The sequence below is a fragment of the Centroberyx gerrardi genome, chromosome 1 (genome assembly GCF_048128805.1).
Source record: "Centroberyx gerrardi isolate f3 chromosome 1, fCenGer3.hap1.cur.20231027, whole genome shotgun sequence".
Classification (NCBI taxonomy): Eukaryota; Metazoa; Chordata; class Actinopteri; order Beryciformes; family Berycidae; genus Centroberyx; species Centroberyx gerrardi.
In genome coordinates this window covers 18329353-18351719 of record NC_135997.1, presented here as the reverse complement: position 1 = coordinate 18351719, position 22367 = coordinate 18329353, and the positions used below count along the sequence as shown (strand labels likewise).

The 22367-nt window shown below is 40.8% G+C and overlaps 1 protein-coding gene across 1 annotated transcript in view; it reads left to right on the top strand.

Moving 5' to 3' along the window:
* The first annotated feature begins 1152 nt into the window (after nucleotides 1-1152).
* Nucleotides 1153-22367, top strand: part of LOC139917065 (chromodomain Y-like protein 2) — a 36918-nt gene continuing 15703 nt past the window's right edge. Inside the window, exons 1-2 of the mRNA XM_071906093.2 lie at nucleotides 1153-1262; nucleotides 20164-20797. Of these exons, the coding sequence (XP_071762194.1) occupies nucleotides 1239-1262; nucleotides 20164-20797 (658 nt within the window). The 5' untranslated portion in view covers nucleotides 1153-1238. The remainder of the gene's footprint in view (nucleotides 1263-20163; nucleotides 20798-22367) is intronic.

Here is a 22367-nt window from a genome sequence, read left to right as displayed (position 1 = left end):
TGTATGTTCCAGTCGGACTATCCTTAAATTATGAAATGAAAACAATCTATTGCATATAAAAAAAAAAACGAAAACTGAAAATCTTTCTTGTTCCAGTTGGGAGTAAACGCAATAGGAACATGCAAGCTTGGAATCAGAATGATCCTTCATTCAGCCGGTGTAGTTTTGTGATAGTGTACCACTAAATTATTTCTGATACTGAATCCTTAAATTATCTTCACCCTCCTTTTCTCAGAGCAACATATCAGATTGAGCCTCATCATGTCAAGGTCTCAAGGGGTCTGTGAGGCAATATGATAATCTATATGACACATTACCATGTGAATCTCTATAGCATATAGCCTATGAAAATGATGGAAGTGAAAAATGATGATGTGTGAAAATGATGGTGTGAAGTAGGCTATGTCACTAATAATAACTAATAATAATAATGATAACTAATGTGTCCCTTTTAGATACAACAATTTGTTTAGTGCAACTGCTGGATGAAATTAGGTTTTTTTTGTTTTTTTTTACCATAGGGCACTCCTGGATCATCTCAGTACAGTATCTGTTTAATTCATTTCATTTACTTATTAATAATCGTAGTTGAGTAGCCTAGTTACTGTCAAAGTGATACAGGTAGCAATTTTGTTATGATGCACACACACATCATAAGGCAAAGGGGGAAATCCATGGGTGTAAAGATGAACATCAATAAACTTAGTTTTGTATCCTTCAGTAGCTCACCATGCATCGTTATTAATTCCAAATAATTTGTTTTGTGTAGTCTAATATATTAACTAACGACTCATAATTAAGACTGCTGTTCACTTGACAGTAAACTGGACAGGTAGAGAAAAGAGTCAGTCCCAGTTGGTGTCCCTGCCTGAGCGGAAGACATCTAGCCTATCATCTCCCTCTGAGTAGTTGGCTTGCAACAGAGCTGAGAGGAGTCGGGCGCATGCAGACCATTAGGCTGTACATTCATAGCCGGACTAATTTCAGTCCTCCACTTGGGTCTGGATAAACAGCACCGCCCCGATGGTTGTTTGTTTTAAGTGTGGAACGATCCATCGCAGAGCGCCGGGCTCGATTGACACTGTCTGCTGATCTGCTACTGCGGATTGCTCAGAATAACAAGGCTGCTCGCTAATTCCCGTCTATCGGGGCTTTCGCCGAAACACCGAGAGAGTAGGGTCCAAAAAAAGCCAACAAGGCAGGCAAGAACGCCGCGCCGCCGGAGTCCGCACCCCAGAATGGCTTCAGGAGACCTTTACGAGGTAGGCTAAAACCACGTCCAGGGGAAATACTCTGTAATATTGACGAATAATGGAATTAGGAAGTAAAGGGCAGGTCGTCGCGTATAGAAAAAGCGATGTCCTAAGCCCTTTAACAGGCGAAACTAACCAACCCTTCCCAAGCTTTGCGAAGACGAGGTTGGTTAATTTATGCGTGCACTTTATGTCGCTTCAAATATACTTTCACATAATTGTTCACGACAGCGCTGTATGGATAAGACACAATATAGGGGCTAAACTCCTAGTCCGTCGCCGAGTTGAAAGTCGTGGTAAAGTGACAGCAGTGAGCGGACGGACATGGTGAATAGCTACAGACGAAGTGATGGTTCTGAAGGTGCGCATACATGCCAAAAGATATTTTGTCATCATAGCCTTTCCAGCGGTGTGTGACTTTTTCATAGGCTGTCGGCACATAAAAGGAGAGACAGCAGTTTATTTTTATCGAGTGGCGTAAACGACTCTGTGTGAGTTTCTTTGATCCCGATGTAGGGAGGATTTGTAGAATTATGGTTCGGGTAATGTGGGGCGTAAAAGTTGCCCAAACGGGTGTCTGAAAGGTCACACTGGCCTCATGCGCAACATCACTTTGGAGCCAGTGTTCGAGGTTGCTAGAACAGACTACATTTGCGTGGGGTAGCCTAGTTTCTCTATCCTGTGTTGTTGTCGGTGTTACAGAGTCAGCCACTTGCTGTTGGTAGCCTTTGTCATGTTGACATGGTGTCAAACGTTTCATTTTCGGGGTGGCAGGGCAGGTGTGTGTGTGTGTGTGTGTGTGTGTGTGTGTGTGTGTGTGGAGGGGGGGGGGGGGGGGGTATATTTGAGTAGATCTCAAGGCAGATTTATTTAGTTAAACACCACAGGTTTACCATTAAAGTGAAGTAGGATACACACTCTAAAAATGCTAATTAAAGTTGTCATCCACAGCCCCTGAAACAGGAAAAAAAAGTGAAAACTAGCTTAGTGCTAGTTAGATGCTTGCCACCTGTAGGGCTTATAGGCAATGATGTGTTACAGTCACAATGAAGCCCCGCCACAAGCAGGTGTGGCAATTTCACGCATGTGCTTGTCAACCTGGACCCCTCAACTTGGACTTCAATGAACCCATAATCTTCAGTAGAAATCAGTACATCTTGGATGCACGCCACCTAGGGGCAAGCATCAGACATTGATACTTGTGTATCTGAAAAGAACTTGGGGGGCCAATCAGCAGTGCTAAAGTCGGTAACGGTATCTGCTCACAGCAATCACAAACATTATATTACCAGTCAAGCAGAATATCAATCAGATTCAGTCAATAGATTAAATGAGTCAGAGGCAGCTGGTAATTGCCTTTTCACAAATTGCTTCTTGACAGTTTCCTTGGGCTGTCAAAAATTTTGTTAGCACCGTTATTGTTCGCTAGCTAGGAAAACATGTTTCTTTTGGAATTTGATAACCCAAGGATGCCAAAACTTTGTGAAGGTCCAAGACTAAATTTGGCCCTTCACAAAGTATACTTTTTGGCCCTGCCAAAAGTTTCACAATCTGCTGTATTTAGGGCAATTCATCTGTGCAATTTAATCATGTCTGACCACTGCCTATCATCCCTTGGCCTTCCATGTGGCCTTCCAGTGCTTACCCAGATGTTGACAAGTTGTGTTTTCACAGCAGGCTTTTGCAGGAAGTTACAATATTAATTTAACTGCATATCCAGGCACATGATCAGAACAGGAAAAAACAATTCCAGACTTATGCTTCAGTCAGATTGGCTACATTTTAATGTTTTAAGTAATTTGTATTGACTGTTATTTCAGATTTGATATTCGGCAGTAGGCCAATCTGTTTGTGCCAAACATCATTCCGGTGAATGAATGTGCAGTGTTTGGTAGTGAGCAGTACACTGTGCTTTGATGATGAGAACACTACACTGGGAGCAGTTTGCAAGCAGTTTGTTCTGCACAGTTTGGCTGTTGGTTTAATGTGAGACTTGCCTTACAGAGCAGCTAGCACTGTTAGTTTCTGTCAGTTAACGTCAGGTTATGTATATAACTACAGTTCCCCGAAGAAATTGAATATCTAGCACATTTGAGGGAGGGTTTAGACTTATGGCCCCACATGTCATGACTGAGAAATGTTCAGGTATTTCAATACAGACCATAAAAAACACACATGCAATAATAAGTCAAGAATGCAGACAACAAAACCGTGGTGACAGATTCTGAGGTGAGGTTATTTTTTTCGTCCACCTGGCTGCTCCCAGGCTCTGTATAATTGCATTGCACCAAGTGAACTGAAATAAAGGGAGCGGTTTAAGCAACACACTGGAAATCCTTATGAAAGTTTTATGAATGAGGGGCTCATTCATAAAACTGCCCTAACAGAATAGCGGGGCTCAAAAAATCTGCGACTCGGTAATTTTACCCGATTCATAAATTTACGACAGCTGTGACTACCGTGACGGAGCCACGTTAACGCTGTGTTATCCTCAGCTGTAGGCCGGGAGACAGCAAATCAAAACCAACATGTTAATTAATCTTTACATATTCAACACCTTGTCCACCTGTGAGTCAGTGCAATGGGCAGCAAAGACGTGTCAGAACAGCAGAGAAAACCTCTTCCTCCTCATGTACTCCTGCTGCTGTAATTGCAATGTTGACCATGATAAACCGAATGTTTATGATGTCACTTACTGAAATGATAACTTGACCATAGGTGGTGATCGTGACCTGATGAAGACCTATGGAAACGTTGTAAGATAAATAAATATATGGGAGCATTGGCAGCAGTGTGCAGCGTTCTCTTTCTTAAATACTTCAGCTCTACTTCACTCCAGCACCTGCTAAAAAGTTTATGGGACGTGCGTATGGTCATCTTCTCTTTTTTATCACGATAAACCGAATCATATCAGATAGAAACTGGCTTTTATAACCACAATCAGAGTGCTAATTAATAACTGCAAAGCCAGTGTGTGAGTCATATTTATTAGATATTTTCACATTTCCAATTACAATTAATGCCCTGGGACACAATGTAACTTTATCTATTGATTTTTTTTAATAATTTAAATTTATTTTCATTAGTTAACATCAATTTCTACAATATACCATCTGACGAGAGCAGGTGGTATTTTTGCGGCGTGGTGTGCTTTTACGAATCGCTTTCACATTATGCGAATGATCAAAAAGGGTCGGGGAAAAGCGGTAACGCTGATATCGTCCCGTTATTTCACGTTTATGAATGAGAAAACAACCTAACCTGACGGTATTTGCTCCTAACGTCATGCTAAACCTGCCCGTAAGGTTTATGAATGAGCCCTATGGACTGATTTTGGCTAATTTTGGGTTCTCCAAAATAGAGGTGTGTCCGTAGATGTCCCCCAGTTTGGTTCAATTCAAATTCTCGAGTTGAAAAAATACACACACACACACAGTCAATACAACTTGTGTTTAATAATAGGCCTTTATGTAATGAGTTTGCAGTTGACGCTAAGATAAAACAACGGAGAAAGATAACGCATCGTAAAGCTATCAAAACTAGTGGTCACCAGAATCAGACCCCTGACAATAGAATCTGATGGTGATCGATTACAACCAAACCATTCTTATTCAGCTTGTCTTTATTGTAGTCTATTCGACCGAATACATTTTAGTTGAATTGAAAATGTCAGCAGTGTTTGATTCATATGAAGTTGATATTCCTCCACAGAAACATATCTACCAGACCAACAGCCAACACTATTTTTTAAAGTCATTAAAATTATGATGTTGAATTTCCTTTGATAAGCTAGAAAACACATCTAACCCAATTTCTGTCAGAAAGAAGCCTATTTTAAGATGGAATTGGCCACAGTCAAATTTAAATAATTCATCCTCACATCATTCACACACACACATCATTCACACACAAACTGAATAACTTGAAAGAAAGAAAAAAAATATGGACAGTCACTTCACTGTATTTATATTAAACAGATTTCGAATTAGAAAAAAAAAAAGTCAGACAAAGCAGTTTGATGATTTCATAGGATTAGCCTACATTTTAACTTATCTTGAGTGCTGATAGCTTAAAACTCACATTAAAAAAATCCTTACTTTTAGGAACATGCCATGCAGAAAAACAACATAAAAGTCCATTTTGGTAGGATTCCACTTTAAATCAGCCAACTCTGAACCATAGACTTCCTTCTCATGGACTTAGACATAAGCATATAACCTAGTCATACTGTAATACAAAGTTAAATGTAGGCCTGCTGTACCAGTATTAGCACCTATCCATTTACTGCATTGCATATATGTATAGTAGCTGACTAACGTTATCGTGCAGCAATGTGAGGCGAGTGAAAGAATGAAGGCTCATCAAACAAATGAGTCATTTGTATTCAGCGAGTGATGCAGCATGTAACAGGTGCAACTTGTGGGCAAGGTGGTTTACTCTACTGAGTCGGATGGTCTAAATTTATGATCTTATGTAGATACCAATGAATCCCAGCTCTCAGCTTTTACTTCCCTCCCTTCTCAGTTGGATGAAAAAATTGATTCAATACAAATTTCTCAAACTTAACAGCAATTGTGGCTTGTGTTAATCTTTTATTACTCTGCACAAGAAGGTGGATAACCTAGTCCTAATAGTAGACTGTTTCTTCCAACTTCCCCTCCTCCCAGGTCCACAACCCAGCACTCATGTTCGACTTCACCCTCTCCTTGTATCAAATCCCTCACTGCATCTGCCTTTATCCATCTCAGGAATATATCCAGACTCTGACCTTCATTCTCCGATTCTATGGCTAAAACTCTCATCAGTGCCTTCATCACATTCAGCTTTTACTGTAATTCAATCCCGTTTAGGAGATCAGCTCGAGTCAGGGTTCTCACTTGAACAAAGCTCTGGCAGCACCACCGCTCTGCACCTTTATGCTTCCAATGTCAAGAACGCTCCTTTCTGACCTCCTCCACAGCTGTACGCCCACTTGCAGCCTCCGCACCAGACATGAAACTTCTGAAAACACAAACTACCAGCCTATGATCTGTGGGAGATTAAGCACTCAGTACTAAAGCCACAAAACTCTGGAGTGCAACATACCCTCCACCCACCATTGATTTTATTTTTACTTCAAATCCCACCTCTAAACTCCCCTCTGAAGATTGTCACCAGGTGATTTCACTGATTAGTTCCTTCTCTCTGGTTGAGCTTGTGCTAATCAGTGAAATCAGATGCTGTAGCGTTTGGTTGGAATGAAAACCTGCATAATCTCGGCCCTCCGTAGCACATGATTGCCCACCCCTGGTCTGTAGCATTGATGAGTAATCAATTTTTCCTGTTTTTATTTTTTTTAGTAGTTGCAGTGATATTGGAATCAGCCATGATTAGAAATAAATGAATAAATAAATAAATCCTTTAATAAATACAGAATAAATAAACGTATAAAATAATATGCAGAGAAATCTTTCTATAACTGAAAAAATAAAAGTAAATATAATTCAATAAATAAATGAGTAAAACAATGCATAATCATAAATACAGTGCCTTGCAAAAGTATTAAGACTCCTTGACGTTTGGCACATTTTAGCACTTTCGACTTTTAAACCTCAAGAACTGGACGTTAATGTCATCCATAAATTAACCATTTATCCCATACTGTGCTTAAGTATTCTGTCCACCCTACACCCTAAAATCCCACTGAGTCCCATTAAGATCTAGTGAAGAGACCTGGTCTCAGCTTCGTTAGCACGAAAGACAAATAACAAAAGAAAAATGTTTGAAAGTAAAACATTGGTCGGAACTGCTACAGTACATACAATCTAAATATGACATCTGAGTAACAGAAAATAAGAAATGTTGAGCAATTATTTTGCTAGTGTGGCCGTTTAGCCCAAACAAAGCAAATGGGTTGAATATTTATGCAAAATATATTTCTCTGTTATTTTAATTTTATACTTTCACATACACTTCTACAAATTCAGTTTCACTTCGATAGAATAGAGTGCTTTGCATAGAACTCAGACATAAAATCCCCTTAATACACAATAGTGTGCAAAAAGTCAAGGGATCTGAATACTTTTACAAGGCACTGTAAATGGGTAAATAAATGACTCTATAGATATTTTTTCTTACTCATTTTTTAATTTATGCTCACTGTTAAGTATATATTTACAGTACTGTGAAAAAGTTTGTACACCCCTTGAGTTTTGCAATATTTGTTTGCTATTACAAACAATAGTCCCACAGATTGTGATTATTGATCATTTTGTGTTATCATTTTGTCTAGTTTTGGCGTTCTCAGACTCCAGTCCCTGCAAAATATAAAACCCTAAGGTGGCAGGGACATTGCGATATTGCATTTTGAGAATCAAACTCGGGTCTCCCGATTGAGAGTCTGCAATCTAACTCTACCTGCTGCACACTTTCAGCAACGTGACCAAAAGTGGTGAACAGAGCAACCGACCGACCCTGCTGTCGTGGGGCTAAAAACTCTAAGATTATAGAACTTAATTTAATTTTCACAGTATATTTGGCAATGATGTATTGAGAGATTATGTTACACAGGCTATATTTATATCATTCTGATTTGACATATTACATTTTAGAGAATTAGGGGAAAAATGCATCTTTTTGCTGATTATTGCCTTTGGAAGGAATTGACACTTAAATGTAAAGCTGAAGAAATGCCCCTTTATGGCATGTTTACACTATTCTGCTTTTTTTTTTTTTGTAGAAAAAGCGCTGTCTCAACAGCATTTGATGCTAATTTTAAAAAAAAATGTGTGGGATGTGCATCTTCTTTCCATAATGACCAGCTGCAGTAGCTGCCACTATCAGCAAACAGTACTTAGGTACAACTCTCAAAACACTTAGAGAAAGTCCTACAACACAAATGTAACCCAAAGTGCTCTCATACTGACTCTTTACGATCAGAGTTTCTAGGAATTCACTAACATCTAATACCAACTTTTCTAGTGGAATTTTCTCCATTGTGGTTGTTGTTGTAAACTGTCAGCTGCCTACATAGTGTGAAGCGCTGCCTCTTCTTTGTTGTGACTGGTCGGCTCACGAAAAGCACTCCGTGTGCGCTGCTCTAACAAGTAGAGCTTTTTCCAAAGCAGCCACTCTCTGTCTGCTTCATGGATATATTAAGAAATCTGGATAAGATATAGCAAAATGACCAATGACCCAGCATATATGCCGAAAAAAAATTCACTTACTGGTTCTTGTTCCATGTAGTGCCCATAGAGCAAGGGCATTAGTGTCTTTTTACACATTTCCCATGAGCGAGCACAGTTGTTGTTAGCAGGAGCAGCTATCTTTGTTCAGGTGTGGGCCTGCAAGTGGGAGCGGCCAGCTTGTTGGGAGAATGGCAGAAAGCTGTGTGTGAGCAGAGTGGAGTGTGGAGGGGTCCTGAGAACTTACATGATGGAATTTAGACCCACAGAAAATATTCACACACCCGTGTTCTAAATTTGAAGTCATTAAAAATTTACAAATGTGCAAGTCAATATTTGAAAGAATGCAATAGCAGCTGCAAACTTGTAACATGATATTTGCTCACATTCATCTCTTGTATGGAGAGAATGCTACACACTACATCTAAAGCCTCGGACACACCGACTGCATCATTACGTGGTCTTGCGTGTAATCGAACGCAACTGACATCAGTACTTGAACGCAGTGAGCGGGACAAGCCCATGCTTGTGGGTCTTCCAGGTGAGTTTCCAGGTCATTTTGCAGATTTTGAAGACTATTATTAGCTCTAGGGGCCCGTCTTACCAGAGACAAAGTGCCAAATGTTCATGATGGACTCCCGGTAGTTTGTGTCCATCTTGGTGATACTGGCTCCAACCATTTGGAACAAAGTGGCCTGGGTCCAGGCGAAAGTAGCTCTGAACTCCTCTCCATGCAGCCAAAGCTCTTGGATGAGTTGATTGAACTCTCCTGCCTGCTTATAAAAAACGAAGCTTATAAAAACTGCCTGCCATTTTTTCCACAGTACCTAATTGTTTGTACCAAAACTGTTGCATGCAATATTACTCCCTAGACAATCAGCACTAATTTCAATATTCAACATTATTACACTCATATTCATTACTATAGCGCACACAATGAATCCCAGCATCAACCATCCCTGGCAGACCACTGTGTGTTCTGCTCCCTATGTTCTGGGATGGAGGATGCTGAGGAGGAATTTGGCAGCCGAGGGTGGACATCCCCACCTCCACTCATCCTCTGCCAGCTCATACTTTTGCACCGAGTGTTGCTAAACCTCTCCAGTCTGTGTATACAAGTTGCCTCTCTCCCTCTACCTCTCCGTCTCTCTCTCTCTCTAGTATGCAGCGATCTGGTAAGTGTGACAGTGTGTGGGACTGTAAGCATCATAATCGTCTCTTCATTGCAATGACACCCCTGCAGCTCACCCATCTAAGATGCTTTGCTCCCCTTAATGTGCTCAGCACATCTGAAAACATGAGCATCAGTCATTGCCACAGCTGCACTAAAGCCTCAGTTGAACCTTCCAACCATTCTCCATTAGTCTCATGCCCCAGAACCACACTACTGTAAATATCCCTATAAATATTGTTTAATACACTTTGAATAGACTACTTTCGCCCATCCCAGCATTCTGTACCTTGTCTCTGAAAAGCAGTCTTTTTTATTTAGCCGCCCTCTGAAAGAAAAAAAGTCTCATTTATCATTTGTCTGCAAAGTCACTGTAGGAAAGCGGTGTAAAATCAGAAAAGCCTTGATTTAAGGTCCTTTTACAACAAGGCATCTTAGTTGGCCCTCTTTCCTCCCCCTCAACCTCTGTTGCTGCTCAGCATGCATCAGTACATACACTGTACACAGCTGGGTTTTTTTTGCGTTGATTGCATTTAATAGCAGATTTTCAGTCATTTTCAGTTTTGTGGTCATTCTGACGGTGGCAGTGTTTCAGTTCTCCTTTTAAAGTATCATACACAGATTTAGAGCACCCAGAATAAAATTGTACGTCATAGTTTTTCTTGGAAGCTTTCTCACAGTGCCCACATCTGGAAAATTGGAATGATATAGCTAAATATTCAAAAACATTTAAAAATATTACTCATTTTGTATATTTTGAATAGATTTTTCAGTGAAAATCTTGCAAACTCAGTTTAATTTCAAGAGGAAAATAGATTTAGTCAATCAAAGCTTTGGATGTATTGCTTAGAATGGTACATACTAACAGATGATGGTCTGCTCTAGTGGTTTAGAATATGTTTGGTCAAAATTGAGTTTCCAAGCACATATTAAATAAAATACCAAGGGTTTTTATTCTTTTGTTGAGCCACACTCATCCTTCACGACAGGAACACTATGAAGAAGGCTGTTTCACACCAATGAAATGATTTTGGATTTTTCTTAAAGTCATTATCTTTCCGTCCCAGCTTTAAGATATAGCGTGCAATACACACAGAGGCGAGCTCCTCCCTCACTTCAGATTGTAAAAACTGTTCGGAGAATTAAAGGATTACCGTTAGACGTTGAATAGAGGTTTTATCCACGCTTGTTCATTTATGTTCATGTTGGTCTATGTATTTTCAGTATGAATTTTTCATCCCATTTTTAAAACAAAGAGAGGGAAGGAGGGGCTCAACAAACATTTGAAAATGACTACATCAGTTTAGCTCAACAATCCACTTTTACTGTTCACCAACCGTTCAATTATGACACAGAAAAGAGACGTCATTTCTGTCCATTCTCCTGCTTCCTTCCCCCTCTTTTCTGCTCTCTCCGTTATTCAATGACTTTATTGGTATGACTGTTTACCAGAGACAATATTGCCAAAGCAGTATGCAAAATGTACAGTAACTTTTCAAAAACCACCCAACAACAGTTTATACATTCAAAGCGTATTCGAGGTGATAAATTATTTGCTTTGAAAACATGTACTATACAACAGTACTTAATCATCAATATCTATAATAATGATTAATTATTTGGTTTGAAAGTGTGTTAAACAACAGTATATAATATCTATAATAATGTATTATACACTCAGTGGCCATTTTATTAGTTACACCCAGCTAGTACCAGGTAAGACCCCCTCTTTCCTCTAGAATTCTGCGAAAAGATTCAACAAGGTGCTGGAAACATTCCAGAGATCTTGGTCCATGCTGAATCAATAGCATCATGCAATTTCTTTTGATGATTGATGTTGATTTTTTGGCGGCTCATGATGCTGCGAACATCCCTCATCCCAAAGGTGCCCTATTGGGTCGAGATGTAGGAACTGTTCAGGCGACTGGAGTAAACTGAAGTCAATCTTTATGTTCCTGGCACATACATGGATTGTATGGCAGGAGGAAGAGCCGTTTGAAGCTGCTTTTTCCTATTGGTTCCTGGTGATCTTAAAACATACAGTTATATTTCACAGTCACAGGCCATTTCCACCACTCCTCAGAGTTTCAGTTGGAATGCGATGACAGTGAGGCAGAGCGTGGCGACGGCCCTCTGAGCCCAGCCCTTCTGCCGTGGCCACAGATCTGCTGCCGGCCCTCACTTCCCAGCTACAAGGATGACCTGATGCCACTCTTGGAGGATGGTGATGACGAAGACCTCTCGTCTGTCTCTGCACAGGTGGCATCGTGCTCCTCCGCTATTCCTGCTCCTCCTTCGGTGAGACAGGGTTTTCCCTCCGTCATGGGAGAAACTGCAGCAATGGTTGGCCTACAGTTTCCACCTCCCGCCCCCTCTTGATGCCTTAATCGTCTCATAGACGGTACATCTAGTTCAGAACCTCTGAAGATCAAGCCTCTGATCTCCGGCCTTTTGGAAAAAGCTGTTTCCAACACCCACAGTCATCTTGCTGCCAGCTTTCTGTCTTCTCTCTGCACAAGAGAGAAACCTGAGCAGTGGGTTTACTGTCTCTCTTATAGCCCCCTCTCTACCGGCCACATGAGCTCAAGTGTTGAGAGCAGCAGGCTGTCACATATGACCCACCCCCGCTTCCTACTAGATCAGTGGGTGAAGACTAAGCGTCAGCTCGATCGGGGGAGACTTCGCTTTGCGGGGGAGACATGCTGCCCTCTCAAACAGCTGGCCAAGCTGAGGGTGGAGCTCACCGAGGCTTGTTCCTTGGTCAGCCTCCCCAGCTCTACCCGCTGACTGGCTACAGCTGGCGAGTAGGGGAAGAGCAGGCTGTTCAAAGTTAAACCTGCTCTCTCCTCAGCCTGCTGGCTCTGCTGACGTCAGCGCTTCACTCCGGCGACATGGGGACGTTATTGAGAGCAGGCTGCATAGAGCAGAGGTGAGACCGAATACGTCCTGCCACCCTCCAGTGGGAATTGCCTTTGGTTCCCGAAGCCCTCTCTAAAGAGCCTTTTGAGCTTATTATGCAAATTTCTTAAATTTTTGTTAATCAAGATGGTGCTACTGCTGTCATTGACTTCAGCTAAGAGAGTGAATGATTTATGCGCACTCTCTCTCCACCTGAGCTGGTGAGCAGTGTTGGGGAAAGTTACTTTTGAAACTAACTAGTTACTTTACTTCATACCAAGTTAATTTTTTCTGAGATTAATCTCATAACTCAAATACATTTTTTACCCTTGGCCCTAATCCTCCTCCATACTTTTCTACCACGTCGTAATAAGAAAGTTACTATTATGAGTGATTTTTCTTTTTCTTTTTTAAATACTGATAGTCCTGTAAATTAGCCCTTGTGTTAACTATCCTTCTTCCCACATTTGCTACTAAGTTGCATAATGGTTCATGACAGTGTTATTTCTGCCTCTTGGCCAGTAACCTTCATTGGGTGCCGATTGCTTCATATGGCGTGTAAAGTTAAGTCTTGCTGTGAAAGAATAATTGATCATCTGTTTTATGTCAAAGATTGAAAAGAGGATTTGAATTGGTCAAAACTGAAATGGAATAAATGTACAAACCCTAATGGTCATGGCTATTTTACATAAAAACAGAGGTTAACTTGGCCTGTAGTACAAATTAGAGGTGTCTGTACCACTGTCCAAGTCTGCCTACTCAGTAGCCTTTCACTAGGTGGTTGAAAAGACCTATTGCCTTGTTAAAGTGCATTGAGGCAGATAACCTGAATGTTTGTTTCTGAAAGGGAGGGTGTTGAACTTGGCATATATGTAAAAAAAATTCCAGATGGGCTTAAAGTGTTTATTTTATTTTTTTATTTGCCATGTATGTTTGCTACATTGTCAGTAGGCTTGGTGTGCGCAGCACAGTGAGTCTACATTATCGGTACTCAGTTGTGCAGGTGTGTTCATGATTGCTGTCTGAAGGATAGTGCAAATACTACGTTCTTACAGTGTCTGTTCAGATGGAAAATGTCTACGCAAGTGTCATCTGTTGTTAATATATTGTTTTTAGCAATTTGCTTATGGGAACAAGATGATGGGTAGCTGATTTGTAATTTGTCAAATGGATTCAAATTGGACATGTGCGGCACACTTAGTGCCATTTACGTACAGCAAATGGCATGGACATTCATAATATTATTTATTTCTTGCAATCAATTTTATTCTTTATATGTAGGGCTAGGTTTGTGATTCACTGCACAGCTTAGAAAACATTTATATCATGAAAGGAGTGAATTGCAGGGGAGGCATTTTTCCTATGGAAAATCCCCATTAATTCAGTGGTTTTCTTGGGGCAAAAACTCATGCCTGCAGAGAAGCAAAACAATAAGCTTGTTATACAGTACATTCAACAGATTTGCATGTAGGCTATCTAGGGCCACAGCCATGAAGATTGGACTCCCTAACAAAATGTGACACCTTTCCTCCCACCTGCTACACCCCTGTGTTCCTCTGTGACTTGTCATTCTCAATCATCCCCCCAATGAGCCTTGGTTATTCTGACCCAGTTAGATTAATCAGGTTCCATCAAATAACATTCCAGGTTGAAACAGTTTAAGATTGTGTCTTAAGTCTGTGAAGCCTCAATGTCCACTTAGTTTTGTGTGTAAAACCTAAAAAACAATTTTCAAAATGACAAAGTGCACAAAAGTTAAATTGTTACATTCTGAGACGTAATTTTGTCTGTTTACAGTTTTCAGTACTAAAGGCTCAGCACAAATTTAACCATTATTGAAATAAGACTAATAATGTATTAGTGACTCTGTGCTCTATATTAGATTAAGCAAGCATGCTTGAAATTAGTCTGGAGCTGGGAAATTTTATTAACCCCTATGGGTGCATACAGAACAGAAGCGTAGCGGAACTTTTCAATATTGATCTTATTACATTCCTCCACAAAATTTCTATGCCTGCTTTCATTAAAATGAATAAGGAACGTCACCATGCCTGCAAACTTTGCTGTTGAATGGAGGGCAGAGAGTATGAGCATGTTTTCATTCCAACCAAACACTACACCAGATGATTTCACTGATTAGTTCCTCCTCTCTGGTTGAAGGTGTGCTAATCAGTGAAATCACCTGGTGTAGTCTTTGGTTGGAATGAAAACCTGCATACTTTCGGTTCTCCATGGCACATGGCTGCCCATCCCTGGTGTACAAGCAGGTCCATTTAAATCAGTGGTGTCCAATTATGTGCCATGGAGGGCCAAGAGTCTGCAGGTTTTCTTTCCACCCAAACACCACGGCAGCTGGTTTCACTGATTAGCTCAACGTCAAGCAGAGAGGAGGAACTAATTAGTGAAATCACCTGGTGCTGTCTTTGGTTGGAAGAAAAACCTGCAGACTCTTGGTCCTCCATGGCACACGGTTTGACACCGCTGTGTTAGATTGTGAGTGGTATGTTAGGAATGACTTACAAATCTTGCCTACACTTATGTGATGTTTAATTTGAGAGCTCGGCATTACAGCCTGAATGCTAGTGACAGTGGATCCCCAGGATGCTGATGATGGAAGAGGACTTTCTCCTTAAAGGCTTATGATACCTTCAGTTTGAGCCTTTCTCTTCCTACTGCACAATTTTGAAAAATGCTAGCGGCATGAGGAGCAGGGAGAAAGGGGAGGGCTGGGGGGTGGGAAAGACTGTAGGATGTATGATGACATGCAGATTCCTGTAAACCACCAGAACGACACTTTTCACTCATAGGTTTTTTTCAGCCGCGAGTTGGTGACATTAAGCCTAATTTGCACAGAAAATCCAGGAAAAAAGCATTATGTAATGCATTGTCAAGATTATGACCAGAATGGATGTGTTTCATCATAAAATTGCCATGAACATTGATTAACAGTTGAAAAAAATGTATTTAAATTTTCATAATCCTTTAACTCTCCAGGAGATTAACATGCTAAAAAGTAAAAATGGTTTACCAAAGTGAAATATCACATTAACAGTGTAGGAGCCAAATTCATATTTTACAGTCACATAGTATTTACATATTTATATTTCTTTATATTTGTTTATAATTACTATATCTTATGTATAATGCACATTAATCTGTACACATAGAGTAATTAGTAGTGTTAACTATTTACATTTTAAGTATGTGTGTTATTAGTAGTAAACTCATTGAGAGAAATGTGTTCATGTCTCTTTAAGATGGGACCAGCGAATTTGCCGTGGATAGACACAGGCACAGGAACATAGTTAGTAGCTCGAGAGTGGAGCCGCACAGTTTTCCGACCATGTTGTGGAATATATGGATACAAGGCTGTATTTATCTATTAGATTTTTTATTTTTGAGCAAGTTTACTTTGTATAGACAACGCGGATCAATAAACCCACATTTGCTTTCATTCAGAAGAGGAATCAGTGTGAGTTATTTTCGTTAGAGAAGAAACACGTGTCGACTTAAAGGGTAACTTCGGTATTTTTCAACCTGGACCCTATTTTCCCATCTTTTTGTGTCTAAGTGACAAAAGGGGACAACAGTTTTTGAAATTGGTCCAGTATTGAGCGAGATCGTATCGCCGGCAGCCGCGAAACGGGCTGCAATATAATCCGACGGGGCAAATCACACCGTCAATGTACGTCCACTAAAAGTGCTTGTTTTTGCCACTGACAGGCTCAGATTGTTATTATAAGTGTCTGACAACATTATGGAAAGGACCCTACAGAGAAATGAAACATTTTTCTTTACCTTGCGCTTGATCCGGTCTGTGTTTAACTTCCTGCAACAACTCAACTCTCGCGAGACTTGGTTACACACAGACCGGACAGACACTTATAATAACAATCTGAGCCTGTCAGTGGCAAAAACAAGCACTTTTAGTGGACCTACATTGACGGTGCGATTTGCCCCGTCGGATTACATAGCAGCTTGTTTCGCGGCTGCCGGCGATGCGATCTCGCTCAATACTGGACCAATTTCAAAAATTGTTGTCCCCTTTGTCACTTAGACACAAAAAGATGGGAAAATAGGGTCCAGGTTGAAAAATACCTAAGTTACCCTTTAAGGTTCGCACTCTCGTGCCAGTTTTGGATTGTACAAACAGTATGGTTTCAAGCTGTTGTGATAAGTGTGAGGAACATTAACATTCTTGTCATTTTCATGACTCAATGTAGGCAAATCAAACAAAGAGGAAAAAGCACGAGAATGCCCAGAACCTCTGGCTAGTTAAAGTCATAGCTACTCAAATATTTCTCATAGTGGACAGCTGGAGAGCAAGAAGTGATTTTTTTCTTGTAGAAATGAAGACATCCTTGGAGGGATGCTCTGAGAGCTGTTGCCTACTTGGTCACTTTGTCACTAGATTATAGGACCTACTTATGACTCGTTACACCCGAGCCATAACTGATCAGCTTGTTTACGCTTTTTAGAGACTTCCATTGGCTCATGAGCTGGGACATCTCTAATGGGTCACTGCAAGACTGTAGTTTTATTGTTTTACTACAGGAAAAACAGCCAAAACAGAGCTCCACATTCAACAATGCCTCATCAGATAACTCACATAGGGAAATAAGCCTTCTAATGACTGCTCATCCCATCCTTTTTTTGCTGGACCTGTGGCCTAAAACAGGAAAGAGTTGAGTTGTCTAACCGAACCATACCTCCCAGTCTCTACAGTTTGCTTTGCTACATCTGTCCAACTTTGTCGACCAATACAGAATCTACTGCGTTATGCATTTGCCTCAAAATATGAAACAAAGTTTTAAAAATATATGACAAACAAGGTGTTCGATGGATTGCAGAATTTCAGTCTTTTGGAGAAGTGCCATGCTCCATCCAAGCTTGTTTTTCGACTCACTGATAGGCAACACGTCTCCACTTCTTTTTAGAAGGTGAGCCTGTCAAACTTCCACAGTCTTTTGAAATAGAGTGAAAGGAAGCCCAAGGCCCAGTCTAACATGTGATTTATACCAAGAGAGGATAGGTGGCCGCTGTCTGCCTTTGTTTGCCTAATTTTATTTTTTATTTATTTAACCATTATTTAACCAGGGACGCCTCATTGAGATACAAGATCTCTTTTACAAGAAGGACCTGGCCGAGAAAAGCAGCATCAGTGACAGACATAAAGGTTACAGACACGCAACATAAAACAATATAGCAGCATAAAACATAAAATAAAAATAACACCAAGTTAGGAGCAACAGTTGTCATCAGTGGGGCATTTCAAATACAGATGAGCATTTAAAAGTTTCTCATAGAATCTGCCATGTGTGAACAGTTGCCTAAAAAACAGAATTGATTTACCAATTAATTTTTAAACAAGGCAACAGGAAACATGTTGTCCTCTGCTAATGATGCAGTTCCAATTATGTCACCTGGTTTTCATGTGGAATTGTATTACGCCCTTGGGCCAATCAGTGTGATTTTGAAAATGCTGGAATGCAGGGGTGAGCAGTCAGTCAGCAGTGTGAGATATAACATGTGACTAAACAAACAAATAAGCAGAGGCCCAAGCGTAGCACCCCCACCCATCCAATGAGCCTTTTTGTGTGCTTTTTTCCCTGTAGCTAATACCATACCGAAATCAATGGGATCATTATAAGACATCTACAAACATTTAAACTATAAACATGCATTTTATGCCAACAAACACTCACTGTGAGATGATTTGGAGGCCAGTCAATCATTATTTATTGATATTTTCATCCGTGTCCTGAATTGAAACATCACATTGTCTTCCAGGATAAAGTTGCTAACACTAATGAGGCTGCATCTTCATAACCTGCATAGGCCTAAATTCGCAATCTGGCAACCCTAGTTGAGTTTATAATCAACTTTTTAGGTGAAAATACACATTTCATTTATCTATATATGAATATTTTGCATGTCATGTTTGCACATTTTGTCAACAAAATGACATTTACAGAGACATTTATATAAAATGTTATACACTTAATAGAGTATTACACATAGCTAAGTGAAAATATATAGTTTGGTATTATCCATAGTTTAGTGAAAATGAATTCAGTAACTATGGTGACAGAGGAATGACAACATTCTCTTCGGTCCATATTCCTGTTCCACTAATATTTACAGCTTTTATATTGGCTAAATATTTGTGAAGTTGCTCTCTTAATACCGATCTGTACAACGGGTTTAGTCTACTACATAATAAAGTGCTTGTCTGGAGTCGTTACGGCCACTTCCTGAATGTGCTGGTGCTTTGTGGTCTCAGTTGGCCCACAGAAACTGTCCAGTGTCAGGCTGTGCTAGTGCTGGTGTGACCTTGAAAAGCCACAGCTATGTTTAAGGTTTCTCTGTGATAGCAGCCTACAGCTCATCTCAGCTCAACTATGGCCTCTTATCTTCCTTCTGCAGTGAATGAGCTCCTATCTTACACTTGCAACATGTTACAAAACATACCTTTAGGATTTGACACTCCCTGGGAATGTCTCTACATGTAGTTCATGAAGCTGCTATTTAGAAGTGCTTTTCACAATTTTCACAATTTTCTTGTGATCTTGTGAGAGGTCTTACGCTTAGGATGGAGCCAGGATGCATAATGTTGTCTAATCATGAAGAGGACTACTCTCTGGAGATCCCACTACCCTGGCTGAACAACTCAATTTTGTAGTGTCTAGGGATGGGCATGCCTTTTCAAATTAAAATGGTCTCGGTTATTGGACAATTTTGCATTTACTAACACACAGGATGATGTTGCAATCTGTTTTGGGTTTTTTTTGTTTCTGTCAAGTTACATGCTAATAATAATACCTTATCTCATGTTGCTCTAAATTGCAAGAATAGTTTATTTCTCCCCTCATTTGCCTTTGCATTAATTGTTTTGGTGTAACACACAGACCACACACAACTGACAAAAATTATCCCTCTGTTTACCTGTTGTAACAGTTACAGAGTTGGTAGCCACATGTTGCAGTTCCATATACTTTACTCCCTATCTGCTTTTTCCAATTGCATGCATGTTTTATAGGCAATAAAACCTGTTCATATATATGTAGATGTTTTATGAATATACTATTTCCGTTTGATCAGTTAGCACATATCATTTAAATGTGGTAGTGAACATTCATTCTATCCTGGACTGCTGGCATATTCAGCACAATTTCAATTATTTAGGCAGCCTTGTAACAGATCACAGAACAAGACAGAACCAGTTGGACAGACACGGAGGTCCATACATTTTGCTCAGACTTGGGGTCAGATACTGGAGGCCTCTATCAGAATATTTACATTCATAAAACTTGTGCCACCCACTCAGCCTGTGCAGGAGCCGGTGTTGAATTGCTTCTATTTTTATATTCCTTTTGAGACTCTAGATGAAACAGAAAGAAGTGTGTGGAGAGAGGGAGAATGTCTTCATTATTTTGATGATATTGGGTTCATCCTTATGCTTACATATTTATTTCTTTAACTCATGCATCTCACAGTCTCGTTTTGATCAGCCTGTTCAGCACATCCAGTCCTATCCAGGTTCTATAATCATCTGTTGTTTTTTTAATTTCTTCAAAACAACATAGCCTTTGGACAGAAAAGACTATTAAGTCTGTTTTATAGACAATTATATGTAAAGAATGCCTAATTGACTGCCCCTCTGTGTGCTGCCCTTCAGGTGGAGCGGATTGTGGACAAGCGGCGGAACAAGAAGGGCAAGTGGGAGTACCTGATCAGGTGGAAGGGCTATGGAAGTAAGGAGGACACCTGGGAGCCGGAGCACCACCTGCTGCACTGCGAGGAGTTTATTGACCAGTTCAACAGCTTGCGACTGCACACGCACAAGCGGCCCAAACTTCCGAAGATACCCGGAGGTATGGCCGGCCCGCAGCCCCTCATCACCAGCCGCCCGTCCGCTACAGAGACCTCGAGAGCTCGGACAGAGGCCCGCAAGAAGAAAAGGACTTGTGGCCCGGGGGTCGGGGTTAGAGTAGGAGGTGGGCTAGGGATGGGGAGCGGGGGATCAGGGGCCACTCACAAGAGGAAGGTGGGTGGAGGAGGAGGAGGAGGAGGAGGAAAGCATGCTGCAGGACACAGGATGGGCAAAGCCATGACGTACAAGGCTCCTCCACCACCAGCGGGGCTTCAGTTTGTCCCCCCGGTGAGGGCTCCTCATACTGGACTCCAGAATGGAGAGGTGGAGCCTCTCATGTACAGGGCAGCAGCAAGGTCACACAGGCTGCCCTCCGACCGAGTGGATGGGGAGCTGGGAGACGTGGATACTGCTGGGCAACAGCTCACCAGTGAACTAGGTAAGGTCATGAGAAAGGGAATGAAATGGACATCAATATGTTGCCATGATACCAGGCAGTTATATTAGTAGTAGTGATATTCAATTTAGATTGCACCCCATTACCTTTCTGTTGTGTTCTTTATTATATTCCCATGAATAGAGTGGTGCATTAACTTGGAAATAGAAATACATTTCATGCTTGCTGCCTGCTACACACAAAGAGACTGCATTGCGTCTATACACAATCATATTTTAGCAGGCATACTGTACTAATTTAAGCCACAGAGAGCAGTGGTGAAGCAAGGCTCTTTAAAACGGCTGCTATGGTTCTCGACTACATAAGCAACTGATAACAGCTTTGGATTTCACTCCTGGGTCACAGTCCAGGGCCTGCCCCACCATAGTTAATCATTATATAGTTTTCAAAATGGCATCTCGGCTTGTTCAACAGAAATGGATGAGTTTGTTGTCATATTTAATGGAAATAGGCTGGATGTGTATCAGATGTAGAATTAACAGGGAGGTTGCCCATGCTCACTGTCCGTTACACTTGTGGGAATGTCGTGTGTTGGGCATCTTACCCCGAACTCTCCAATTCTGAGGATGGTTTCTATAATGTGACACTGACACTTAGGCTGGGAGATATTGACAAAATCAAATAAAACAATATTTTAGACCCAATACCTCGATATCGATAATGTGACGATATTTACACACAAGAAATGTTTGAAAATTAGTAATGATCATTAGCAATCAGTGATGTGTAATCAGTAATAAGTAATGTGGATATGATGAGCAGGTAAAGCCAATCATTGTTCATTTTACTTCAGAAAATTGTATCACTTTACTACACAGCCTTTAACACCAGGAAGAAGTAATGTTTATATCACAATAACCAAAATCCCAGACAATATTTAGTTTCATATCACGATATCGATATTATGTGTGTTGTGGCCAACTATCATTTCTGTTTTCGCCCCATCAACTTTCTGCCAGTCATGTGTGATTTAATCTATCAAACTGATGCTAGTGTCTGTTGTCAGCCGTTCAGACATTTCAAAGCACCACAACTAAATTATTGATTGCGAGAACTCATCAGAGAGCTGTGCGACGACATTTGCAAGCCTAAGGGCTATCTGTCTGGCTCAGTCCTTTACTTTCTCCACCTGTTATGGATCCTGATCTCCTAATCCTAGAACCACTACCCTGCTCACCTCATTCAGCACCCTCCAGCTCCCTTCCCTCAGCCCGCTGCACTGCCACAAGGTAGCAGGGTGATCAAGGAGACCGCATCACCACCTGCCACAGTCCCAGGGGTGGGGGGGTCCGAAGAGTTACCTCTATCTCAGTCTCTTTTTTTTATACTGTAGATAAAGTGACACACTTCTATTTCTTGTCATTTAGATTACTATTACTGTTTCTACTCCTGACTAAATAAAGGTCAAGTTTTACTGATAATTCTTAAGGCTCAGCTGGGTCTGGCCCTTGACTACATCACACACCTTTCAATCGCTCATGGGCGAGAACAGCCTGAAGCCTTCGTTCAGGGCCTTTTTGGTAATTTCCAAAGTCTAGACTCAAAGCAAAAG